Consider the following 26,933-nt stretch of genomic DNA (forward strand, 5'->3'; position numbering starts at 1 on the left):
ACTTTTGTTTTAATTTTATTGTAATGGTAATATTAAAATAAAATCAAACTTAATTGAAGAAATTCACAGCGGACTGTAAAGGCTGGAAATAGACAAGGAACAACTGCAAATAATAGAAAAAACAAACTGTTTACATTATATAATTACAGATATTTCTGCCAATATATATTGTAGAAATAATGGGTCCTGTAGTACAACTACTCATTGTGATTGTTAATTAATCACTATACTGTCATAATGAAGTAGAAATATAGGCTATGTGTATATAAATATAGTATGAAATACATACAGCAATTTTATACATAACATATACACGCAATATGATGGAAATAGAAAATTAAAATTGTGATATACTGTGTACAGGAATATAAACAACCAATATTATAAAATATTGTAATATATAATATAATTTAATTAATTACCGTAGCGCTACTACAATTATTTGGCTTCTACTATTATTGGCAATATTTACATTTCTGTTTCTATTTGAGGTTGAGATGTATTTAGGGAACTATGTTAGAATGTAAAAAGTTTATGAGCCAAAAATAAGACTAATAATATTTTTAAAATTGCTTTTAATGAATGATTTTAGGTGAGTGAATGAGGAAGAACACAGGAGGAAATTCAATGTTGAAAACAGTTCATTTAAGGACGAGTTATCCTGCAGTGCAGGAGGAGTTACTGAACAGAGGGATTAGAAAGAGGAGGAGCACGGAGGAGGAGGAGGAGGAGGAAGAGGAGGAGCTGCAGATGGAGGAAGAGGAGGCGTCCTGTGTGTCTGTGTCCAGAGGAGAGGAGCGGCCGCCATGTTAACCAAGAAGCCCGGAACCTCGGTCCTCCCGACGGGTGAGCACAGCCTCTGTAGCCGGCCAGAGGGCGCCTGAGCCCGGCCACTGTGGCGGCGACTCACCGCTGATTCCACTCCTCTGATTACCACTTTTTAATCCAAGTAAATTAAAACGTAAAAGGGTCAGAAACGGAGGAAAACACTTAACTAAAAGGGAAGGGCTTGAAGCTCTGCTGGCTAGAAACAGACTCGCCTTTCTTCCGCTGCTCATTTAATTATCTGTAATCTTATTTAAAACAAACAAAAAGGGCGCAGGAGGGTGGAGACAAGAGGAGAGGCTGTGGTTTTAATGTATAAAAATAAGCAGATTTAAAAAAAAAAAAACAAACAAAACAAACAAAACCCCAGCATAACAAACAAAAAGAAAGCTGCTCCAGACGTCTTCCTCCTCTTACTGTCAGGTTTATTTTTAGCTAGCCTTAGCTAACCAGCAGCAGATGAGAGGTGACAGCAGCAGCAGAAACCTGTTCCCCAGTGTGTTTCCCTGCTGTTTACTGCCTCTTTATGTCTGATTAACAGCCCTTGTAACAACACCACGGCTGTGTTTGGCGCCTGTAAGATATTTGCCTGTGTCTTTCGGGTTTGGGTCACGGTTCATGTTAGAAAAAGGTATTTCGGTGCCGGTTAGTTTGTGTTTGTGTGTTTTCGGGTTGCTGGGTGATTTTTGGCCTCCAGCTCGCGGCACTAAAAGCATCGGTTCAGTTCAGTCAGAGGTCAGTTGGTTTCTCTTTTGTGATTTAACGCCAGTTTGATGTATTTTAGTTACAGCTTTCACTTCTAAAATGTATAACAATCAAACGCTTTTTGTCATTAAAGTAGCTTGACAAACATGCTAACGCTGTAGCAGCTATCATAGCTAATGTTCAAGCTGCAGCTTTGTGCGTTAGCTGCCTGACACTTTCATTGTTTTGCTGCTTCACAAACAGTTAATGTCTATATTAAAGCCTTAAGAAGACATTTACTTTGTCCTTTTTGTATATTTACAGAATTAATTTGAATGTAAATATACACTGTTTGATTGGGAGCCCGTGTGTTGGCATGGTGTCAGTATTACTGGCCAGTTTTAAAGCTTATTGGTATCAGCATGTATGTTTGATAACAAGATATTAAATGCAGTGCAAGTATATGTTTGAGATAATTTAAGGAACATTGTCGTTGTTTGTCCACCAGGGAGCACTATTTACGTTTATCTTTCTATGATAAATTGTGGCTGCTGGTTGCCTACAGTAACCAAATTTAAGGGACGCTTTACAAAATTTATATATATCGGTACAGAATTTGAACTTTCAAATATTCATATCAGCCTCAAAAAAACAATATCAGTCGAGCTGTAGTTCCTATAATGGTTATAATACAAATGTGTATCTTTAAAGCTAGGCATACACTGTACGATGTGAGCCTATTAACAATCTATACAGTAAAACGTAGCTATCTAACCTCTAAGCTATTCTTTCTGCAAAATGGGGAACTCGTACTGTCCATTTCTTCCCAGCCACATAGTCCACATACACCGGCACAGATGATCAAGGCAGCGTGTTTCTGCCTTGTTAGCAAACTTCTACAGGCTGTTTTATAGGACATAAATCGCGAGCTTTGGCTAAAACACAGAGGATTTACTCATACAACGGGAGGTTGAATTAAACACTGTATGTCGAGCATAAGTCACCTCAAGACAACTAAGGCTATGTTTGAAACAGAAGGTCTCTACCTCACTACTTTCAAGTGAAGGCATCGTCTAAGAGCATTGACTTCAAACAGCCTTTTAGAGCAGAACTTATGGCAACGTGTGATGTCAGCATGCCGTCTTGCCTCTCTTCTAGCTGTCAGTCACCAGTAGTAGTTTATTCTTATATAAACACAAGCTATTGTCAAAGGTTCTCAAGTAGCCATGTGACCACTGTTGGCCCACTGTTGGCCCACTGTTGGCCCACTGTTGGCCCACTGTTGGCCCACTGTTGGCCCACTGTTGGCCCACTGTTGGCCCACCGTTGGCCCACCGTTGGCCCACCGTTGGCCCACTCTTAGCCTGACGCTTGGTAATATCAGTGTTATTATAGTTTGGTAACTGGTTATCGTGATGGAAGCACAGCATGTTTAAAGTGTTTGCTCAGCGTGGTCTGTGTTTTATAGACGCATGTAGTTAGATAATGTAAACACAGACAGCTGTGTCTATTGTCAACATTAATGCAGCTCGTAGATTATTAATTATAGAAGTGTACAGACTCGTGCTACAGATTTGTAGATAGACATTGTCACTGTTGGCTTGCTTTACTGTGAATTGTTAATATTCCAGTTGTAGTAATTCATAGAAGAGAACGATCATTATTCCTTGATGTCCACTATTGCCGGTATTGGCTTTGTCATGTATTAAGGATGAAACGATTTCCGGTTTAACGATAAACCGTGATAAAATTCCTGACGGTTATTATTACCGTACACATTTTACTTACCATGATAACCGGGTTCAGTCACTGCGCTATTATAAACTTCAACCAAAGTTAGCGACAGTCTCCCGGAAGCAGGCGGTAGAATGCAGCGTGGGTTTGTTTGGGTCAATGACAACACGGCGGAAGACGGGCTGCGGAGGTCACTCTGAAGTCTGGTCGTATTTTGGTTTTTATGAGTGCGCTGAGGGAAACTTGGTTAAGGAAAATGCCCTTATAGTGAACGCAGGGTGAGTTAACTTTTAGCTTTGTTTTGTCTCTCTGGCTTGCTAACAGCTTCGAAGCTGAAGCTGTCAGTGTTAGCTGCTCTTGTAAAAACGCTGCTGACTCTATTTGTCCGCTGCACATTAGAACACGTTACGCAGTTGTTGTTTTCAATATAAAACTTGTTGACATGGTTTCAGGTGGTGTGTCAGTACATTTTAATCTTTTTCAGCACATTTATAACTGATAACCATACCGCTCTGTATCTGTATCTCTGTCTTTCATCCCTCATTCACCGTGTTGGTGGTTTATTAGCAGCTCATTAGTGGTTTGGATTTGTAGCCAGCGTTTCCTCCTGTGGGCTGTGTGGTGACAGTTTGTGCTGCTTCAGGCTGCGTTTTCTAGTTTTGTTCCATTTTTGTGTCCCAGTTTTTCATACTGCAATGTATTGTCAATGTGCACTTATATTGACAATACTATAGTGAGGAATGACAGCCAACAATCAATCAATCTGGACTTTGAGCTAAGAACAATAAGGGGTTGGGGCTGAATATTCCAGTGTTGGAGTGCATTAACCCTCACAGTAAGAATGAGCCATCGTTGGGATGTTCAGGTTTTTTAAAATAAAATAAAAATTTTCTGCGTTTACACCCCTTAATGCAAGTTGTCTGACTAAACTAAAAAATAATGGAAGTAAATTCATCTGTGGATTTTAATTTTGGGTCATTACAACTACAGCTGAAACAATTACTCTATAAGTTGTCAACCATTAAATTAAACAGCAACATATACTTTACTCCTTAGTAAACTGAATATCCTTGGTATGTACTCAAAACAATTTGAGTATGTCATCTTGGGCTCTGAGAAACACGGATCGACATTTTTCACCATTTTCTGACCGTTTATGGACCCAAAGAACTAATCGATTAATCGTGAAAATGGTTGACGGATTAATTGATAATAGAAATAATCGTTAGTTGCAGCCCTAGTTACAAATATGCAGTTTTACTAGTTGTATTTCAACATGCTGTTTGAAAATACAAACAGTATAGAATAAAACTAACCTTTATACATGTGCTAGTATATGGAGCTTCGAAGTCTATTTTGATAATCGATTTGAGTAGTTTTATTAAGACTAAATGCCAAAATTTTCTGGTTACAGCTTCTCAAAAGTGAAAGTTTTGTTGTTTTGTGATGATACTAAACTGACTGTCTCGTGTCACCTTGGGCTTTGGGAAATTTTGACAGGTATTCCTTTCACCATTTTCTGACATTTTATAGCAGCTATAGATGGTAAATCTGCCACTGTTTTCACTGTGAACAGTCAATGATGCTATCGAAAAGGTATTTCAGACACTGCTTTACCTCACACACTTTATTTGAAGCAATCTGATACCTTAAGAATTAACCTTTAGACTATTAGATGAGTGTCTCGTGAGAAAAGGGGCGTTTTTCTGTAATTTCCCGGTCACTTTCTGAGCTTTGTAGTTTCTGTACCCTGCAGCTCTGTTGGTTCCTGACCTCGCTGCATCTGTGCGGTCACGTTGCTTGCAGATTTTCCCACTCGCCCCGTCGAGCAGCATGCCGGGCGTGCTCGCCGGCGCTCTGGCATCTCCAGCTCGGTGTCAAGTTCACATTCAGCACGCTGCTTTTCCACTCTGCTAGCGTGCATCTGTCAGGCTCGCAGCGTGGAACACTGTATGTGCTCCAGTATAGATCACACATTACACTATCAGTATGTACTGTACAGGCAGAGTACACCTTATACTGTGGAGCTGATAGAGGGCGGAGAGAAAATTTGAATTAGAGCCTAATCAATACTGCATTTATAAGGCTGGTTATATTTTACTGTATAAATAGTACAATAATCTTTATCAGTAGTTAGTAACATAACATTTCTTCCCTGAAGTTTGTTAATTAAAACTTAAAGATGTGTATGAGGCAGGATTTTTACAGCTCAATAATATTAAAGGTGAAGACATCAATAAGATACCAAATGATTATTGATATAAATAACTTTAATAATCTAAATATATATTTAGCTTGATTTTTAAGAGAAGTAAATGTCAAATTATTTTTTTTTTTCATTCAATGAAAAGCAGATATCGACATGTTTGTGATTCGCAAATATAAGCTGATAACACTTCTGTTATATTGGCTGTGGTTTGAATTAAGTTTGTGTAGGTTTTTGTTTGTTGGTATATTTTGCAGACTGCACTGTGATGTGTACGTTACTTTTAGGAGTAGACTGTATATAACGGTCAGATGTTGTTTTTTAAGACTGTTGTCGGTGTGACAAAAAGTTTAATTTCTTGTATGCAGGTATGAACAGACTAGAGCTGTACTGTCCTTTTTAATTTTAATGGTTAGACCATACTTACTAAACTACAACTAAACACTATTACTGACTGCTTCATCACAATTTAATTATTTAATTTGCTTAATGAGCCACAAATGGATATATGAAATGATATTTTCTACTTTTCAACTGTTTCTTTATTATTTTGCAGTGAATTGTATTTATTTTGCCTACTAGTTTGATCGTAGTTTAAATGTAGTTCAGTCAAGTTTATTTTATATATGTCCCACATTAGTCTTAAAGGGCTTTCGTTACCTTCCACACAACTGAAAGAAAGAGATCAGTTGAAAGAGAAAATGTTTGAAGTGATCTTTTTCATTATCAAATAATCAGTCTATAAAGTTGGTAACTTTATCATTTAGTTTATTTTAAAAAAGAAAATAGTGTTGAAGTGTTTTTGTTCAACCAGCGGCTCAAAATACAAACATATTCTGTTTACAGTGACAGAAAATGGCAATCTTCTCATCTGAGAAGTTGGAGCCAGAAGATGTTCAGCATGTTTGCTCAAAAAAATTTCCAGAACAATTTTTATCTAAATTGATGACAGTGAATTTTCTGTCGATCAACAAATGGATAAATCGCTCGCTCCTGCATCTGTGCAGCTTGTATACACTGTAAAAGGTTGAGAAAATGTCTGCAGTATTTTCATTTTCAATAAATGTGACATATTTTGTCCTGGTAAAATGATAAATAGTTTGTTCTATAAATCATGTCTCGCAGATCCCAAAGTGATGTCTTCATATTGTTTGTTTTGTTCGGAAGACGTCTTAAAAACTTAAAGATAAAGCTAAAGGTTTCTGCATTAGTCTGCAGGAAAGTAGGAAAGCTCCTGTGATTCAGGACCGATGCAGGAGCCTGTGTATTGATAACACTTTCAGAAAATATTGATTGTTTGTCGCAGCCTCAGATGCTTTAGAGGCTGCGTCGTTCTACCGCAGCGAGCTTGTGCTGCGTCTGCAGTTTGTGTTAAGGTTTGAATGTAGTCTGGAGGAGGTTGTGAGTCGTCATTAGCTGTGTCGCAGTAATGACGCACGTCCGAGGCTGTACTGTTTGCATGTACTTTGTCATGTAGTACTTTTACAGTGCGCTGGCAGTCTGTGTAGCTGCTGGGTGTGATTTGTCTCTGAATCGTCCTCATTAGCAGGATTACAGCGAGCGTTCAGATTAAAGGCAGAGAAGACCATCTGTCTGCTTTAAATCTGCACGCCGCTGCGCGTACACAGGAAGCTGCTGAGAGCTGGACGGTGGCCTGCGAGGGGGGTCCCTGCAGCTTCAAGGCTGATCAGGGCTCGTCACTGTGTCCGTTCATTCAATCAATCATTCAATCATTCCATCGCCTTCATATCTGTTTACTCTGTCCAGGATTAGCCTGTTCGGAGACGCCACGTCCAGATATCCAGGAAGATTATCCGTCATCTTGATTTCAATGCTAGTTCCAGTTAAACAATTGTTTGGTTAATCAAATTAATAATTTATCAAGCTTATTCAGCTACTCAAATAGGACGATGTTCTGCTTTTCTGTTTTTAAATAATCCTTAATTAAATATCTTTGGGCGTCACTTTGGGCTCTGCGACGCTTTTTTCTGATATTTTGATGAGTAATAGATGTTTTAAGTTATTAATATGCAGCTGAATTGATTAAGCTCTTGTCATCCAGCTGTAGAGAAGTTCAGATACTGCATTTCCAGTCCTATTGATTAACTGGTTTCAGGAATATATTAAGAAAGAAACCGTCAAAATTCTTAGATTTCAGCTTAAATGGGAGTATTTTCCTTTCTTCCTTCACTCCTCTATGACAGTTCACTGAATAACAAAACAAGACCTGTGAGGACGTCATTCCGGGCTTTCTCGATTAATCAACAATGAAAATAATCATTAGCTTTAATTGTTTGCCTTCTTGATTACTTTGGAGAGCCGAAGAAGTAGCTAGATTGCGTTTAGTTGTGATGTTCAAAGGTTTGCTGGAAAACGTGCGAAGCCTCAGTGGAAGGAAAGCCTGCACAAAGTAAAGTAATTACCACTCTTAACTGTATGTTAATTTGGTGGTCTGCTGTGACCTCTGACCTTTAACACTGCTGTGTTGACATTATTATGTTTCTATTGAAGGTGGTGAAGCTCCAGAGGGAGAGAGAGGCAGGCGCAGAGTATTTGGGATTATCAGGCTATATTAAAACTTTATCCTCCTTAGACTGAGTCGATCTGCAGGACCCAGAGCCTCCAGATTGGACTGGATCACTGTCTGTCCCGAGGCTGTTTCACTTCAGATTAACGCTCAGTAATATTGATTATAACACCAGTAAATTACACCTAGAATGTTTTGATTGACACTGACAGAGAGGCACAATGCCTACAACCTTATTAATAAACATATAGTTGAATTAACACCCCTCAGAAACAAAAGCCGCTCGTGATAAGCTTCATAAAAGTAGAATATCGAGGCAGAGCAGGATTAGATTATATAGATGTGCCCAATAAACTGGCGTGGAAGATTATTTGTTTAGCTCAAATTTTGGAAGCATGCTAACTTGGCTCTATCAAAAGTGAGGAATAACTTTTTCCAGCAATGCACAGCCTTCCCAAATCTGTCTCTTACGCCACATATATTATATATTTTACAGCAGCTGAGTGAGAAAAGTGTTGTAATGCGGAGTCAGAAGTGTGAACAGACTGATAGAAAGAAAAAAAAAGCCACTTTCACTAGAAGTTACAGTGAAATATATTCCAAAGAAGAAGCTGCTTGTTTGTATTTGGTTTCACTTCTTAGTTAACCGCTTTAAAAATTTTTTATCTAAGTCTGGTGTAATTTCCGTTCGTCTGGTGTGACCGTGTGGTTAGTAAACCTGCTGCAACTACCAGTTATTACAATCATAGATTAATTTGAAATAATAATAATTAGATTAATTGTTCATCACAATCTCCCATAGAGCTTGTTAACTCATTTATGTTGCTTCCAAAGACATTCAGTTTCTTATCATAGAAGACCAAAGCAGGATGTTGTGAATGTTTGGCATCTTGCTCGCTGGCTTTGGAAACAGAATAAAAATAACCGGATCAGAATGAGTGTTGCTGCTAGATATTCCAAAGGTGTGATTAGTTTGGCATACAGCGTAAAAACATGATTAGCTGTGATTGGTGCATTTAGGGAAAGATTTTGTTGCTCAGGATCAGTCAGTGCACATCTTAAAAAAAAAAACAAGAAAAGCTGTTATATATATATGAGAGAGAGAGAGCGATGAAGGCCGCGTCGCTATCTGTCAGTCTCTATATGTGTTTGTCTGTGTATGTTCCTGTTATGCGTGTTACGTAACGAGCTCTTTTCGTGGCGGTCATGACATGTGATATGTGGCATGTTGAAGGGAGGCATCCACACATCTTGTACTTTGAAAGGTTGATACCTCCAGTGTAACATCACCAATTTGTCAGAGCTCAAACCTGGCAACCCCAACGGTGAGAACTTCAGAGCCGCGGTCAACAAATAGCTCCAAAATGTCTCAGTTTTACACGGCTCTTTGTACACATGTTCAGTTAACAACACCTGCTTCTAGTCTTTGTGCTAAGCTGGGCTACACGCTGGATTTATCTCTGTACTGGGCACATAAATGAAAATAAAATCCGTCGTCTCATCCTCTGTCTCTCTCTTCCAGGCAAAGTGGGCGAGCCGGTCTACTCTCCTGGTCACAGTGGCTCTCAAACAACGTCGCCTGTCGCCCTGCCGCGGCTCCGGAACAACAACCTCAACCCCCTGACGGTACGCACACGAACAAACTAGCACCTTCTTTTTTGTTTTATGCATTAGATAATGTCATTGGAGGGTTTATAACCGCCAGTTTCTCACGTTTTACAGGTGTGGGTGTAATAGTGGGAACTCCTAATTATGAAAACACATCTTAACATGTTGGGCTGTGACTTGCACTTGAACCTCAGTACCTTTTATGCGCAGACCGACAAATGACAGCGGCACTCTTTGACCTGTTTACTTGTTTTTTTAATCAAACATTTACTGATCTAAACGACAAAACTCTTCAAACTTATTGAGGTTTCGTTCTTGCTTTGTTTGACATTGACGCTTTGAGCAGTTTGACGTGAATGGAGAGAAAAAAGGTTAAACTTGTTAATGTTACACAAACCTAGGTAATAACATTTGTCCTGAAGCTCAGGTGACATATATGCACAAATATGGAAATATTTCAAGCCCTAGTAATGTTCTATGTCTCGGTGCATCACTGCAACATACATGCAGTGCAGAACGGAAAGTAGAACACAGTATTTTCAAGAGGCAAGCAGCAACACAACTCAAAGCAACTGAACTTTGAAATGCAAAGCTTCATGCTGTTTAAAGGTATTTTTACTGTGCGATTTATCTGCACGTCTGAACGAAGGTTAAAATCTTGTGCTGATCCATAAAGAAAATGAGAGTGAGGAATTAAATTTGTACATGAATTATTTTTGAAACATGTTCACGGACCGCGTGAACAACATAAACATCAGCAACACATACAGTAACATCTGTGTCCTGGTCGGACTGCAATTATTTTTGGGATCTTCACTGATCGGATCAGAAGTTGAGTATTTGCTGATAAACATCTGTAAACTAACTGATCATTATTTAGTAACCCACATGTATGGTCGCTTTGTGCAGCCAAGAAGACTCAACCTCATGTAATATAAAGGAACACTGAGTTTCTTCCGGTACATTATATACATGCAGATCTTTTCCCTCTGCATCTATGTGTCTGTGCAGGGATTGAACCAACAATTATACGATTTATCAACATTTTTCTGGGTCTAAGAACAGAGGGTCTTGTAGGATGTACAGACTATAAAGCTCCCTGAGGTAAATTTGTGATATTGGGCTGTGTAAAATAAAAGTGGATTTGACTTGCAGTGAGCCCGAGCAGCAGTTCTCTGAAACGCTCAGCTGTAGCCACTCGGCTAATAATAGCCTTCTGCTCCAGGATGCTTTAAACAGCTGATTGGTTTATAGTCGAGTGTGAAGGACACTCGCATACAAATGCAGGACTAATGGTATAAAGGAACTAATGCAGCATTTATTACCTTCAGAGTGATGGGCTTGACTATTAGCATTAGCAAGGTTTCCCGTAACATATTATAGTGGAGGCTATAATATTAACTTCCAGGGAAACCCGATCGGAGGCTCTGTATCACTCAGCAATGGCCACATATTTAATCATGCTTATTGGCCGGAGCAGATTTTACAACCTTTCATGACCAGTTTGTTGGAGGAAACTGGTGAATCTCGGTAGCAGAGAGTCGTAGTTTCTCCGGTTGTGTTATTAGTACAGCTGTCAGGTCTGTCCAGGTCAAATTGGTGATTTGACCTGGTCAAGCTGATGATTATTATAACCAAATTACAGATTACCATCTAATGAAATGAAACAGACAGCTTCACTATTTACTAATTTGTATTTACCGTGTTAAAACACAGTGCAGGTGTTTCAAACGCTTCTCAAATTACTGTGCAAATTAAATTACTGTGTACAGTTCAAATACCCTATATGGTATTATATAACATAAAGTAATATAAAACAAACTGTAGCTCCATATAGTTCAGATTATAATCAGGCTGCTGGAGCCCAAGACACTTTTGTGCTGTTCATACACATATATATATATATATATATATATATATAGTGCATTTCTACATTTGCAAGTTTTCAATGCCCAACTAGTAACCGAGTGTGAAAACAAACACATTCGTAAAATATTCAGATTTATTTCAACATGTAGTGATGTATGAATATACCCGAAATGAACCCTGTAAGCGGACTACTTGATTACTGTAAGCAAGTCATTTAAACAGCATTTTTATTCAGCTTACTCCGCCCCGCCCACTTTTAATACTTTGTTGTTCTGCATTTTGTCATCCGACCTTCACTAAACTGACCCGTCACATCCGGTAGCCAGTTGGCTAGTTAGAATGGTTAGAAGATTTTTTTTTTTTTTATAGCTAGCAATAACCGAACTTCATCAAAAATGACAAGTAATGGCACAAATATTTCAAAGTGGAATCAGACAGAAAACTACTCATCCATTGTCAGTGTAAACGTGGGTGATTAGACCATATGAAGAAGTGGCCAGAGGGAAATATTTAACAAACCTTAGTTGATGGAGCAGCTATGAAAAGTTATAAGTACTGAGGCCTCCGTGCTGCCACACACTCATAAGGGGATTTCATCTTTTTAAAGGCAGATGTGAAACCCAGCCAGTCGAGAATGGTTCTTCTGACCCGAGCTGTTTCTGGTGTTCGTAGAGGAGTTTCAGGCGAGGTGGGAAGTCTGCACCATAAAATGTAGTCAAGTTATTTTTGTGGTGTTTCTAATTTTACAACATGAGGATCGGTAAGTGTGAGGGGGGGGAAAAAATTAATTGCAGCCGTAGTCAGAAACTCACTTGTGTGTGTTCCTTATTGTTCCACTTCCTTATTTTCATACCACAGTGCCCTGACTGACCAACCCACACACACACACACCTTATTTGTGGTATTGTACGTCTTTGAACTGAGCCGGGGTGTGTTTGTGTGAAAGAGACGATGAACTGAAACCAAATGCACCTCTGTTATCTGAAAGGACACAGGTGTTGCTGGTCACCACGGCAACAGGGAGCGAGAAACAAAGACAAAATGAGAGAGAGGGAGAAAGAGACAGCTGTCTCTCTGTTAATCGCAATTGTGTAATTAGACTGTATGAGAATGGATCAAATTATTATAAAAATCATTTTGTGTGCATTAATTATCCACACTTGTGTTGTATTCAAGAACACCCCGACACCTGAGATACGAGATTTATCTTTTTATCATCATGATTGTTTGCCTTGTTGAGGTTTGACAGTTGTTGCAGCCGCATTACCGCCCTGAAACATCAATTCAGTGGAGAAACAATCACATAAAATACTAAAAGTCAACAGTAGCAGCAATGAAACATGATGATTTGTGGTTATTCAATTAAATACAAAACCAGAGAAACACATTAACGAATATACTCTGTAACAAATTGTTCTCACTAGCGATGAAACCAATTCATTACTCATTTAATTTATGTTTATATAGATTTGAAGAAAAATATTGGATAAATAAAGATTGAGACGAGGTTAAGACGTCACCGTCCACATACGACTTTGCAGATATGTATTTGTATTTACATTAACACCCCTGAAGACGGAAAACTGGCCCTGTGTTTTTTTTGTGCGCGTAGTATGTCTGAATATAAAACCCCAACACAACATGTCTTAGCAGAATTGCTTTTGTTGTCCATGAGCGTGCGATAAACATTAGAGTAGCTTAAAATTTCAGTGTTTTCCCAGGTTAATGTGCGCTTTAGATGAATGTTTTGGTGGTCATGGTCAAGAAAAGTCAAGAAAATTTCACGTTTTCTAATGGAAAAACATGTAATTTCACATCATTATGGGCCATTATTTTCAACATATCTCTGAACAAATGGTTGGAAAAGCTAGAGCAGATAATAAATAAACACAAAGATCAGCCTACGGGGGAGGAACTACAACCGTTAGATTTGGGGAAAGTTATTTGATTTGTTATGATGCTCTCACAGTGATTTTACATTTATGGCTCAGCATGTTTTGGGCATCTGCCCCTAAAACCCTGTTAAAACCTCAGAATCATTATAGATGGGATTGTACATGTTTGCCTTTTGGCGTTTTCATTTTACAACTTTTGACATTTATCTGTAGACATTAATATAAAAAACTGGCAACCCGAGAAACGACCTCCCTTCTGAGCAGCATTTTATTTGCACATTAAAATCCAAAAAGAAACGTCTCCTTTATTAACTTGAAAGGATTAGTTTGCATCAGTAATTTACTTTACTAACCTCAGGTCCTCCACAGTCACCAGCATCTTTTCTTTTTCTAACAACAACAAACTGATGATGAATCAGTCTGTACAGGACGGAGCTGCAGGCTGCACCAGTTTAGTCCTGATGTTCTCAACATTGGACAAGTAGGCGGTAATAAAATACAGCTACCAGTTACTTTCTATTGAGCTAATGTTAAATTACATAGCAGCCAAAGTGGCTTCAATTTTCCAGCAGTTGGGGAAATGACAGACGGACTTTTCTTGGTCTTGAGAAGCTGACACACCGTAACCAACACATTACATTTACTGCCAGAATATTTTCCTCCAGTAGCGTTCACCGTCACTTTCTGCCGGCAGATGGCACACCGCCGCTCCTGAATGCATATAGGGGAAACACCGACAGAAGTAATCATTGAAATCATTAGTTTAGTGCTCCTCACATTGTCCAGTCTGTCCTTAGAACTGATGTGACGTCTCACTGTGTTTCCCCTCAGGGAGGCTCTAAAGCCGCCATGTCGGACGCCGTGCAGCTGTCATCGCAGTCCCAGGTCCACGTCACGCAGCTGTACGAGGAGAACACCAACAAGCGTCCGGTCCTGACCTCTCAGCCCAATGGCCTGGCTCCTCTCAGCTCCACCCGACCGGGACTACCGCTGCCGGACCGCCAGACGTCGACCTCAGAGCCCGCCCAACACTGCCGGCAGGGAAGCGCCGCCTCCAACAAGTCGACGGACAGCAAGCCCACCCCCTTGTCCCCGGAGCTGGCCATGAAGCAGTTCATGTCCAAAATGTCGTCGTTCGAACACCACGAGGTGTTCAGCTACCCTGAGGGTGAGTGGCTTCACACTGTCTCCAAAGATGCGCGTTTTCTATTGGTTGGCGCTGATTATAACAAACCAGTGATCTTAGTTGGTAAATTATATTAGACAACACAATAAAACTGATCCCCATAAAAAATTTTATAGTTTTGATTTTGGGAGTGATGATTACGGAAGATTAATAAAAAAATTTTTCTTACTCCGTTTTCCTGTGAATCTCAAAATAACGAATCATAGCTGAAAGGTGTGTTTACGATAATTTCGTAGTACTTTGCTGAGTCAGTTAGCTCAGTTGGTGGAGCACAGGACTCAAGGATTGTAGGTTCGACCCCCCCCTCTCTGCAAAGTTTTTTTTATTCTTCTTTTGTGTGTTCAAGAGATTCAGGGGAATCCAATCACACATTTCCCGACAGCTATTTCAAAAGTTCTGAAATGGTCGTCAGGAAATGTGTAGTTAAATGGATTTCCCTGAAAGAGCAGTGGATGAATTTCCTCTGCCAGGGGAATGAAGTCCACAGGTTGATGAATGTGGACCAATCGCCGGGATGCGCACACGCCAGCATGTGCTTAATTGTAGGAATGTGAATCAGTCATCTTAATAACAACTTTGCTGAAGAGGAATATGAAAAAGATTTTATTTTTAAAAAGCTGGTCTTCCATGAGGATCGAACTCACAATGTTAAGACTAAGATTACTTGTGCCTTACCAACTGAGCTAATCGGTGACACTGAAGCCACCTTGACATTACCATTAATAGCCCTGTGTTGAACTACTGTTTTGTTATCTCGAGATCACAAGATAATTAGCCCCGTTATCACTGGAGTAAACTGAGTAAAATAAAGATATGAATCGAAGGCCGCTTAGGGCTTCCGTAGATAATGGATTATCACGTGCTTGTTTCTCCTCAGTGTATTTTGTTGGGCCGAATGCTAAGAAGAGGTCAGGGGTCATGGGCGGAGCCAACAACGGCGGCTATGACGATGATCAGGGATCCTACATCCACGTTCCGCACGACCACATCTCCTACCGCTACGAAGTCCTGAAGGTCATCGGCAAGGGCAGCTTTGGACAGGTACGACTAGTGATGGCTGATCCTGCCATGTGCGACTACTGATGACTGTTGCTACTGCTAATAGTACTGCTGCTAACGCTACTGATGACTGTTGCTACTGCTAATAGTACTGCTGCTAACGCTACTGCTAATAGTACTGCTGCTAACGCTACTGATAACTGTTGCTACTGCTAATAGTACTGCTGCTAACGCTACTGATAACTGTTGCTACTGCTAATAGTACTGCTGCTAACGCTACTGATAACTGTTGCTACTGCTAATAGTACTGCTGCTAACGCTACTGATAACTGTTGCTACTGCTAATAGTACTGCTGCTAACGCTACTGATGACTGTTGCTACTGCTAATAGTACTGCTGCTAACGCTACTGATAACTGTTGCTACTGCTAATAGTACTGCTGCTAACGCTACTGATAACTGTTGCTACTGCTAATAGTAATGCTGCTAACGCTACTGATGACTGTTGCTACTGCTAATAGTACTGCTGCTAACGCTACTGATGACTGTTGCTACTGCTAATAGTACTGCTGTTAACGCTACTGCTAATAGTACTGCTGCTAACGCTACTGATAACTGTTGCTACTGCTAATAGTACTGCTGCTAACGCTACTGATAACTGTTGCTACTGCTAATAGTACTGCTGCTAACGCTACTGATAACTGTTGCTACTGCTAATAGTACTGCTGCTAACGCTACTGATAACTGTTGCTACTGCTAATAGTACTGCTGCTAACGCTACTGATGACTGTTGCTACTGCTAATAGTACTGCTGCTAACGCTACTGATAACTGTTGCTACTGCTAATAGTACTGCTGCTAACGCTACTGATAACTGTTGCTACTGCTAATAGTAATGCTGCTAACGCTACTGATAACTGTTGCTACTGCTAATAGTACTGCTGCTAACGCTACTGATAACTGTTGCTACTGCTAATAGTACTGCCGCTAACGCTACTGATAACTGTTGCTACTGCTAATAGTACTGCCGCTAACGCTACTGATGACTGTTGCTACTGCTAATAGTACTGCTGCTAACGCTACTGATGACTGTTGCTACTGCTAATAGTACTGCCGCTAACGCTACTGATGACTGTTGCTACTGCTAATAGTACTGCCGCTAACGCTACTGATGACTGTTGCTACTGCTAATAGTACTGCTGCTAACGCTACTGATGACTGTTGCTACTGCTAATAGTACTGCTGCTAACGCTACTGATGACTGTTGCTACTGCTAATAGTACTGCCGCTAACGCTACTGATGACTGTTGCTACTGCTAATAGTACTGCTGCTAACGCTACTGATGACTGTTGCTACTGCTAATAGTACTGCTGCTAACGCTACTGATGACTGTTGCTATCAGTTATTATCAGGTTAAATGTCAAATCAATCAATCTTTAGAGTTTAAGGCAGAGTTTTTGCTCCTGAGTGAAAATTGAAGAAACCAGATGGCTTATTGTGGTTTTAAACTTTTCTTGATGGTCAGAACAAACACTCAATGACAAACAGTGGATCACTTCACAAATCTGTGGCAGAACATTCAAAACTATTAGGTTAAAACTATTATCTGTTTTCAAAAAATATGATTAGTAAATCTTTTTTCAGTCCTTTTTCCTCAACAAAATAAAAATGTTAATATAAAAATTAAGTGCTAATTTGTTTGTGATTCAAATAAATTAAATCAAACATTTATTGACGATATTGTGAACATCTGTTATATTGTTATTGAGTAAAATTATATTATTGTCATTGTTTCATTTCCACTACTACATTACTGGTACTGCCCCTAATGCTACTTTTACAGTTAAAAGGAAAATAAAAAATAAAGGTTGTGCGTTATAAAGCTGTTGTTGCGTCACATTGATGCATAAAATCTTCTAAGTCTTGTTGTGGGCTACGCTGTTGGTTTGCAGCGTAGCTCACAATGACCTAATGCAGTCAGATATATTAAAGGGATGGCGACCATGGGATTAACAAACAATATCTCACATTTGACAAATTTATATTATTTGACTCATTATTTCAGAACTAAAGGTAAGACCAGCTACAATCCACTGGGAATTTACTAACATTTTTTATTCTGATTGACAACACTGACCGTCAGTGGGTCATTCAGTACATACTCGTGCTGTGCAGACAAGATTTCTTTAAACCTCATTTCACTTCTAGGTCAAGAGATCCCAACGTTTTCAAAGATGCCAAATATATCAGGCTGAATTTGTGGAAAATGGGTCTAATGATGCACGACATGTGTCAAATATTTGCATTCACTGTAAAAGTGCAGCCATAAAAACCATAAAGTTTGTTTCTTTAATATTTCATTCAAGAAAAACATTACAAAGATTTAATAAAGAGCTGGAAGAAGCTAATACACATCAGATAAATGATTGATTAAGATGATTGAGAGGTCAAACTAGCAGGAAGGAAACAATTGTTGGTCCACAAATCCTGAAAACATTTGATCATACTGTTCTCGATTTCTTGACTCCTTGGTTACAATTCATGAGAGCATCGTATATCTCCTCCCCCTGCAGGTGGTGAAGGCCTTCGATCACAAGTCGCAGACCCACGTGGCTCTGAAGATGGTCCGCAACGAGAAGCGCTTCCACCGGCAGGCGGCGGAGGAGATCCGCATCCTGGAGCACCTGAGGAAGCAGGACAAGGACTCGAGCATGAACGTCATCCACATGCTGGAGAACTTCACCTTCCGAAACCACATCTGCATGACCTTCGAGCTGCTCAGCATGAACCTGTACGAGCTCATCAAGAAGAACAAGTTCCAGGGCTTCAGCCTCCCGCTGGTCAGGAAGTTCGCCCACTCCATCCTGCAGTGTCTGGATTCGCTGCACAAGAACCGCATCATCCACTGCGACCTGAAGCCCGAGAACATTTTACTGAAGCAGCAGGGACGCAGCGGCATCAAGGTAAGTAACTGCCACATAAGGCTGTTTGACTAAACTCTGGTTTATTCATCTATAAATCATGCTTTCTTTCTGTTTCTTTGTCTCTCTCCAGGTCATAGATTTTGGTTCTAGCTGTTATGAACATCAGAGAGTTTACACATACATCCAGTCCAGGTTCTACCGAGCGCCAGAGGTCATTCTAGGTGAGACAAACAAACATGGAAAACTGAAAGCAGCCTTTGGTTTTGGTTTTGGCTGCTACTTTCAGTTCATTTCAGAAATGAAATTAAAACTAGCTGAAACCTTCGCCGTTCAACTCAACTTTGGTCAAAGTTTTGTTATGGGTATACAGTTAAAAACTCTACCTGCTGCTTTGTTCAAGGACACTCTTGCAGATTTAAACCAGAGATGCACCGAAATTAATCAGCTGAAAATAGCAAAAAAAAGCACTTTCGGTGTTCGACCTAATAAGTCAAAAGACCGAATAAATTTTACAGAACAATTACGGTTTCACATGACGACAGTGTGGAAGAATTTTAAAGTGTCGGAGAAAGACGCAAGACTCCACTAAGTTACTACTCCTGGTCTAGAAAAGGTCCAGCACATGTTTGTCGTATGGATTAAACGAACGAGACATAATGTTTTAATCAGTGAGCTTTAGCTTTGGACGCAGCCTCTTTTTCCATTTCCAGACTTTATGCTAAGCGAAGATAATGGCCTGCTGGCTGCAGCTTCATATTCCCTGCACAGATTGAGAGTGGTATCAATATTCTCATCTAACTCTTGAACTCTTAAACATGCACATGCACTAGTGTGGTACTTTAAGGGTCAGCTGCTAAACGACATTAGACATTATCAAAAATAGTTAACTCTGGCAGACCACAATAAAAGGAGTTGTGTGTTAAAAGGTTAAAGAACCAAATGTTTAGTTTTCTGACACAAGAGTTTGTAAATGCCACACTTTACAGTATCCAGTTCTCAAATCATGGATACATATTACTGCCCCTTTGACAGAAAACTATCGATTATCCATCTGCAGTAAGCTTCCAGTCTCATAGGAATATATTAAAACCAGTTGCTGCCAGAAAGGTAGAAAATCAATCCATCGCTCTAAAACCTGATGCTTTTCTTTGGGAAATGCTCAGCGGGAATGGGAAGTATCTTTCAGCAGACACTTGGTTGAATATAGATTTTGACATGTGAAACTTTGCCGTCTTCTCCAGGCTCCAGGTATGGGATGCCTATCGACATGTGGTCTCTGGGCTGCATCCTGGCCGAGCTGCTGACCGGTTACCCGCTGTTGCCGGGTGAAGATGAAGCCGACCAGCTTGCCTGCATCATTGAGCTACTGGGCATGCCCAGCCAGAAGCTCCTTGACGGCTCTAAGAGAGCCAAGAACTTTGTTTCGTCCAAAGGCTACCCCCGGTACTGCACTGTCACCACGCTGCCCGACGGCACCACTGTGTTGAATGGCGGCCGCTCACGACGAGGGAAGGTACGCGGCCCACCGGGCAGCAAGGACTGGAGCGCTGCGCTGAAGGGCTGCGCTGACCCGCTGTTCCTGGACTTCCTCAAACAGTGTCTGGAGTGGGACCCGGTGCTCAGGATGACACCCAGCCAGGCGCTGCGCCACCCGTGGCTCAGGAGGCGACTTCCAAAGCCACCAACAGGAACCACCACGGGGGAAAAGACCACCTCCTCCAAACGGGGCACCACCACCGCAGATGGCGCCATCACCTCCATCTCCAAGCTCGCCACAACTTCCTCAACAACCACGTCCTCCTCCTCCAAAACCAGGACTAACTTAGCAGCGATCACTGATGCCAACGGAAACATCCAGCCTAGGACCGTGCTGCCCAAGCTGGTCAGCTGAGAGTGAATGCACTCCGCTCGCTGTGGTGGGAGTTGTTAGCTGTGCTCATTGGCAACCAGCTAGGACTGAATAAAACTGGTTTGTCCAGTTTTGAAGAGCGTTTGGTTTTTTCACGCTGGTTTCCACAGCGCTGCTGGAGTGCATTCAGGACAAATGGAAACTTAGCGTTGGGGTGTTTTTAAAATGTGCAGAGTAACTAGGCTTGGGATGTAAGCTGAGCTGAAGGGAACTTTATTGATAAATTGGGGTGCGTTCAGACTCGTCAGATTCTCAGTCCTGTCTGAAGAGACGATAGTCAATTTTACGTTGTGAGCAGCGAGACGGGACGCGACCATAATTGTTTAAAATCATGGTGGGGCTGCTCAGACAATCAGAACTCATCACTCCACTCTGTAGCTCCAAACACACATACACATAAACAAACATGGTGCTGACGGAGGGAACAAGGGTTTTTTGTGTTTTTAGCACAGAATCTATTTAGCTGAGCTGATAGTCGATTAATCGATTAGACGCCAAAAACAACTTTTAATATGACCTTAGTCTTACAAAGATATATCTACAGACACTTGTAGGGTAATGGCTCATGTAGTAAGTCAGATATATCCTTATAATACTAAGCTAACAGCTGCAAAAAAGCAACGCTTGCTAATCTTTGTTTCACATCATCTTTTTGGCAAATATTTCTCAGTACTTTTCACTTAAATTAGTACACAATTAATCAACACAATCCTAGAAACCCGGACTGAACAATCTATCTGTTAGCTGGGTAACTTTCTCAGCTAGCTTTTGTTTTACAGTGTGTAGCTAGCCTGTGTTGTCATGCTAGCTTTGTGCCTGTCAGCTGGCTAACTGTTAACTGGCTAATGACCACTGGTTTAGTGTTAGATCGCTATTTATTTGTGTTTAGCTGTCGTCTATTTACCTTTTGAACTGGCTAGAAGTTAGTCTAGCAAACTGTTAATCAGTCAGCTAGCTATAGCTGGCTCACTCTTTGCCTTCTTTTGGCAGTCTGGTGGCTAGCCTTAGTCTTTTTTAGCCATAGCCTGTTAGCTCTCCACTGCCGAGCCTTACGAAGCACACATGATTTAGGGTTTTAAAGTGTTATAGGTTTTCTGAAAGTTAGCAAAAAGAGAAAGGAGGTGAAGTAGAGAAAAGATCAGTAAAGAAGATGATTGTATTAACTCTTAAATTAAGAAAATCTGATTTGTTAAGGACACAAAATGACTGAAGGAGCTGTGAAGATAGAGAAGAAGGTAGATTAAAGGCACTTTTATGGAAAACATATAAATCATGTAAAAATAAAAAGGGGTCTGATATTTAACAAAAAAGGTAATGTTAATAACCAAAGTCCATTTTTAATTCTAATTTTTATCAACTAATGTTAATTGAGAAGAAAAATCAATAATTCAACAAGGAAAATTAATAAAAATCCCAGTCTTTATTGGGATTGCTGCAACATTTGGAGTAAAAGCGACATAGCATAGATAACTGACTGACTGTACCTCCCGGCTGTTTGGAAAACACAGTGGCTCTAAGGATTTTACAGCTTTAAATCATTGATTAGAATAATCTATATGGAGCCTTTGTGTGTGAACATTTGATGTTTTATGACAAACTTAAAAGCTTGAAGCAGCTTGCCTGAAGGTACCTTACAGCGCAGAGACATGCGAGTGTCAACGTCGCACTCTTAAAACTATGTAGTGGTCGGCTGGTTATGCAGAGAGAGATCCTTCTGGGTTAAACGGTGGTGGGTTTTTAACTTCTACTCCAATTAAACACCCCATTGAGTCTTGGCTCCAAGTAAGGGTGAAATCTATATCCACTAAAACAATTTATCATTGAAAAGGGCTCCAGTCACATCAGTATGTGTTGCAGTTAGTTGGTTTCCATCCAGATGTAGAGCAAATTTTAACAGAATTCGCAGGAAATTGGAAAAGGAAAATGCAAATGAATGCACGTTTCCATCCACTACCTTTATGTAACTATTGGTTGGACTCAGTTTGGAGGAGCTAATTTTACAGTCAGGTGTCATTGAACCATTGCAGAAGAAGCAATAACGGAATAAAAAGAGAGTGGACAAAACATGATAGTTGCCTCCCACAGTAAAAAGACATGCAAGTTAGGTGAATTTGGAAGTCCAAACTGTCTGTAACGGTGAAAATGATCTTGAATACGCGAACTCGGAGTCCGTCATTAAGGAAACTTAATTTCCTTAGCGGATTTCCCCTGGAGAAAGATAATGTATTGGTCATTTATACGTGTAACTGATTGGTTTCAGTCAGCCTTTTATATGTTAATTCAGTTTACAATTACTGACTGATTACTTAACTTACTTTAACATTAATGGAAGTACCTCGATTTGTCAGCTATTTAATGCAGTGGTTTAATATATCATAATATATATTGTATGATATAATAATATAAATATATGTATGTATATTTCTAGAGGATCTTTCAAAGGGCTTCATGCAAAGCATTAAATTGTTGTGAAAAAAAATATAAAATCTAATCAAATGGGGGGGAAACTTTTATGTGACAAAAGGCAGTTTTAAAAAATATATCTGGTGTGACCGGGCCCTTACACCATTAAACAGTATTTATTTATACAACAGCACCTACTTGACTCTAGTACAAAACGATACAGTAGAAGATTTTTCTTTTAAGAAATGAAATAAAATCACCGGATCCACAACATAAAAGACACCCGCTAAAATAATGTTTAGACGAGCAGTGATCAGGCAAACTGACTAATATATTGATCTAAGGTCAGAATTGGTAAATAGATCTATCAATGTGATCGGGGAGGGGAGGGGTGTTTGAAGATGTTTCTTATTTATTTGCCACAATTTAATGAATATTTATTAATCTAATCTACATATTTACTATGATGTGCAGTTCATACCGTATACTTGAATGTGTGCGTGTGTGTGTTGTATGTAGCAGTGTGTATGTGCAATGTTGACGTTATGAGAGATTTTCTTAAAGCTTGTTCCCTCACACAAACACGAATATATATACACACACACACACACACACACACACACACACACACACACACACACACACACACACACATACACATACATATCTGAACGCACTCTGTAGTTTGGCTCCACCCCACAGGAAGTTGAGTCATACTGGGACGAGGAGGAGGACAACGAGGAGGAGGAGGGAGGGCTGTGCGCACTGTTGGACTGGCAACGATGATGTTATGTAGCACACGGGAAGTGGATAATTGTGACGGGACGCACAGAAGGAACTGATTAAACACACTGACACTACCTGCTCTGCCCATCTCAGGGGAAACCCCGCCCCCCTCCTGGACTGGACAGGAAACAGGAAGTACCCGAAGAGGAAGAGTACGAGGAGGACATGAGGACATGAGGGGGGGGCGGTCCTCTCTGATGGTTTGTTTGTTTGTTTGTTTGTTTGTTTTCTAAGGGTTGGTTGGTTGTGTTTTTTATTTTTTAGTGAGAAGAGTGCTGAGAGTCGTAACTTTGTGCCTTCAGTATCTCATGGCCGTGCCACGCCCACCTAACACACACACACACACACTCTTACAGTGACAATGTCATGGCAACAATCTCTAATATATTTAACAAAAAATCAGTTTTCAGGAAATTATTTAGTGTCTTTTGGTGCAACTCGCAATGATGTCATAAAGACTCATATCAGGTGAGTTTGTGCTGCCAAAGTGTGCGTTCTGATTGGCTCCTGGTTTGGTTCAGCAAAGCCCAAAGAAGTCACGTGAACCCTGTGACCTCTGACCTCGGTGAGACTATAATAGTTTAATTGTGCAGAAAAAAAAGTTGGGCTTTTGTTTTGTTGCCCTGAACAGAGTCTGTTAGGTTTCTGAAGGACTGAAGGTTGCTTCAAATACCCTTAAGGCTCAGATGAAGCATCCTCATTAGCATCCTAAAAATTACTCAAAAGTGTTTGAATTTAATTAAAAAACTTAACATTTTTGTAATTGAATGCAGATAAAAATTTAGAAAATGTAATTCAAGAGAGGAAAAACAATAAGTAATGTTGATCCGACAGTTGGTTAAAATGTGCCAACACGTTGTTTCTGTTGACGGAATATGAATAGACAAGTGGCCATGATATAAACTGGATTACCAAATTTAGATCACAGTCTGAATGAAAAAACAGATCATGAAATGGAGGCTAGCAGAACATAATCTGGCTCTTCATTTCACCAGGAGGCTGGATACTTGATAATCAGAGTTGTCCTGAATGCAGCATAAATAGCAGCTGCTAAAAAAGGTTTTTTTATGGAAGCCCATTCCTGCCAGGAAAGAAAAACTGTACAAGAGATGAAGGATAAAAATATAAATATAAGTAAATCAACATTATGACATAAATAGGAATTAAGAGGTTTTGGAAATAAAGGATAAGGATTTTATTGGATAAAATTATGATAAATCAATTTTAACTCTCAGAATTTTGTGTTGTGCAATTTTGACTTCAGTCCAAATTCTCATGTCGTCATAACTATGACTGTATCTCTATCTCAAAATTTTCACTTAAAGGTGGAGTAAGTTATTCTGGAGATATCCAATACCAGAAGAAATACCATGATATTAAGCGAACTACGACACAGCAAGTAATATAACTAATGTTAGCTAAATTGCTGTTGCGAAGCTAACATGCAGAGAGGACGAGACGGTCCCAGAGCCAGCAACCCACACAAATCATGGCTGCAAATGCTTAAATTGCGTGTCAGGCGGCGTCCGAGCCCGGGCTGTGTACAAACAATGGATAGTTTTTCGGCGAACACACTAAATATTTGCTAAATTTGACAAAGTGTGTTTTTAAAATTAAAATAGCTTACCCCACCTTATCTATCATCTCTTTTATACTTCAATATTTTGAATTTGTATCTAAAGATTTTCACTTACTTTTATTTGTCCTGCAGAAGTGGGCTTTCATAATTTATTCAGAATAGCAGACCAACGCACCAATCACAGATTGTAGCTTTAAACTGATGAACACTGGCATTTATATATATATATGTGTGTGTGTGTGTGTGTGTGTTGAGGTTTTGGGGGTTGTACAACATGGCTGCACAATGTACAGACACATATCAGCCAACTGTCGCCACTTGTCGCCTCAGGATGAACGAGCGACTCCTGCTGGCGACAGGGCTAAGCTAACACTAGCCAATCGACCGCTAGCGTCCAGCCGCTAGCTGCTGCACTGATATTTTCTCTACAGTGACGCTAACACTAGCCTACTGCTAAATGACTGCTAGTAGCACATAAGTTTGTACCTGCTAGCTGCAGTGTCGTTGAGCTCCTCACAGAGGCGCTCACGCAAGCTGTTAGCATTAGCATTAACGTGGTTTTAAAGCGTTCTTTTTTCATGTTGGTACCTCAGACTGCTCAGTTTTCATTATTAAGATTATTACTGTTGTCATTGTTGTGACTAACACCCAGGGCATTTGGTTGAATTTTACCAAAGTGCATTCCTTTACAAAGCTAGCTGAGAGCTAGCTGCTGAAACAGAGAGACGGATGGGTAGGTGAGAAGGTGGGACAGAAAGCAAAAAGTACGTGAATAGAGAGGCAATCGGGAGAAGCCGCCTTTCAGACAATACGGCGGGAACGAGAACATGTTATGGTGTTTTTTAAACAGGTTTATTATTAACAGGCCCATCGGAACATGAAGTCTGGTTTAACTGACCTCTTGGTAGCATTCAGAAAAAATCCGATTTTTTTTTTTTTTATGCTCGTGTGAAAGCAGCTGACTAGCCTGCTAGCGCGTTACCATGCTAGCTAGTTAGCCTACCTGCTTCTTAGCCATTTAGCTTCTCTCGGGAGGTCACTGCAGCCAGAGGTCAGCCGGTGTTGGCGTGAAGCTGCGCTGTATTTCTGTGACATTTGCCAGCTGGGTTTTATTGTGGATTTTATCTGTAAATAATGTGGAAAAATGTTTGAATAATACATTTTTGGGGGTTGAATGCGCTGCTGTGCCACACGGCGGCCAGTTTTACAACGTACTGTATCTACTGTACAGAACACAGAAGTAAACACTTTTTCTAGTGAGCCTTTGTTAAATTTTATTGTGGTGGAAAAATTATTATTAATAAAACAGTTTTATTGTTCATCTTTATGTATTGTTCTTTCAGTGAGTCCGTGTGTAAGATAAATGCAGGTCCTCCAGGATTTCGCAGCCTTTTTAGTGATTGTTGCGGTTTAAAATGCCTGATTTTGCAGCAGCTTTTCAAAAACATTGCGATGGCTTTTTTTGCGATGAAATTGTGGGAACAACTGAAAACTGCAAAGGTAAATGTGATATTTTTAACGTTAAAGTTTTAGTTGAATCCTTGAAAGCTTGATTATTTCTTGCAGCGGCCGGTGTCTCAGTGATTTGTCTCGTCTGACGTTCTCCATGTGTTTCCGCCATTCTCTGCGTATGTTTTGCTGCAAAGTTATTTTCGTTATTCATTTTGTATATAAAACACCAGAAAACTATGAAAAATCCCCATTGCTATTTCCCAAGGTCGACATCTTCAAATTCTTTCAGGCCACAAGTCTAAAAGCCAAAGACCTCAAATTCACAATGGTTAGTGAGTAGATTTACTC

At 40.1% G+C, this 26,933-nt stretch overlaps 1 protein-coding gene across 2 annotated transcripts; it reads left to right on the forward strand.

The window, feature by feature from the left end:
* The first annotated feature begins 745 nt into the window (after positions 1 to 745).
* On the forward strand, positions 746 to 26,460 carry dyrk2 (dual-specificity tyrosine-(Y)-phosphorylation regulated kinase 2). Of its 2 annotated transcripts, none has more exons than XM_038708270.1 (7): positions 746 to 846; positions 9,499 to 9,602; positions 14,180 to 14,516; positions 15,412 to 15,575; positions 18,106 to 18,495; positions 18,587 to 18,677; positions 19,698 to 26,460. In XM_038708270.1, the coding sequence occupies exons 1-7, from the start codon at positions 807 to 809 to the stop codon at positions 20,345 to 20,347; spliced, it is 1,776 nt and encodes a 591-aa protein (XP_038564198.1). In that variant the 5' UTR covers positions 746 to 806; the 3' UTR covers positions 20,348 to 26,460. The 2 variants fall into 2 exon arrangements, with proteins under 2 accessions (XP_038564198.1, XP_038564199.1); XM_038708271.1 differs by lacking the exon at positions 746 to 846 and adding an exon at positions 1,263 to 1,560.
* The last annotated feature ends 473 nt before the right edge of the window (positions 26,461 to 26,933 follow it).

Source organism: Micropterus salmoides, unplaced genomic scaffold, assembly GCF_014851395.1.
Source record: "Micropterus salmoides isolate LMB-PRFRI ecotype aquatic unplaced genomic scaffold, ASM1485139v1 Ms_hic_scaffold_9, whole genome shotgun sequence".
NCBI lineage: Eukaryota > Metazoa > Chordata > Actinopteri > Centrarchiformes > Centrarchidae > Micropterus > Micropterus salmoides.

Bases quoted from the DNA above. Each gene is read 5' to 3' on its own strand.
- dyrk2 (XM_038708270.1), top strand. From the start codon at position 807: ATGTTAACCAAGAAGCCCGGAACCTCGGTCCTCCCGACGG. The intron at 847-9,498 runs GTGAGCACAGCC...TCTCTCTTCCAG, and splicing joins AACCTCGGTCCTCCCGACGG to GCAAAGTGGGCGAGCCGGTC. The intron at 14,517-15,411 runs GTGAGTGGCTTC...GTTTCTCCTCAG, and splicing joins GGTGTTCAGCTACCCTGAGG to TGTATTTTGTTGGGCCGAAT.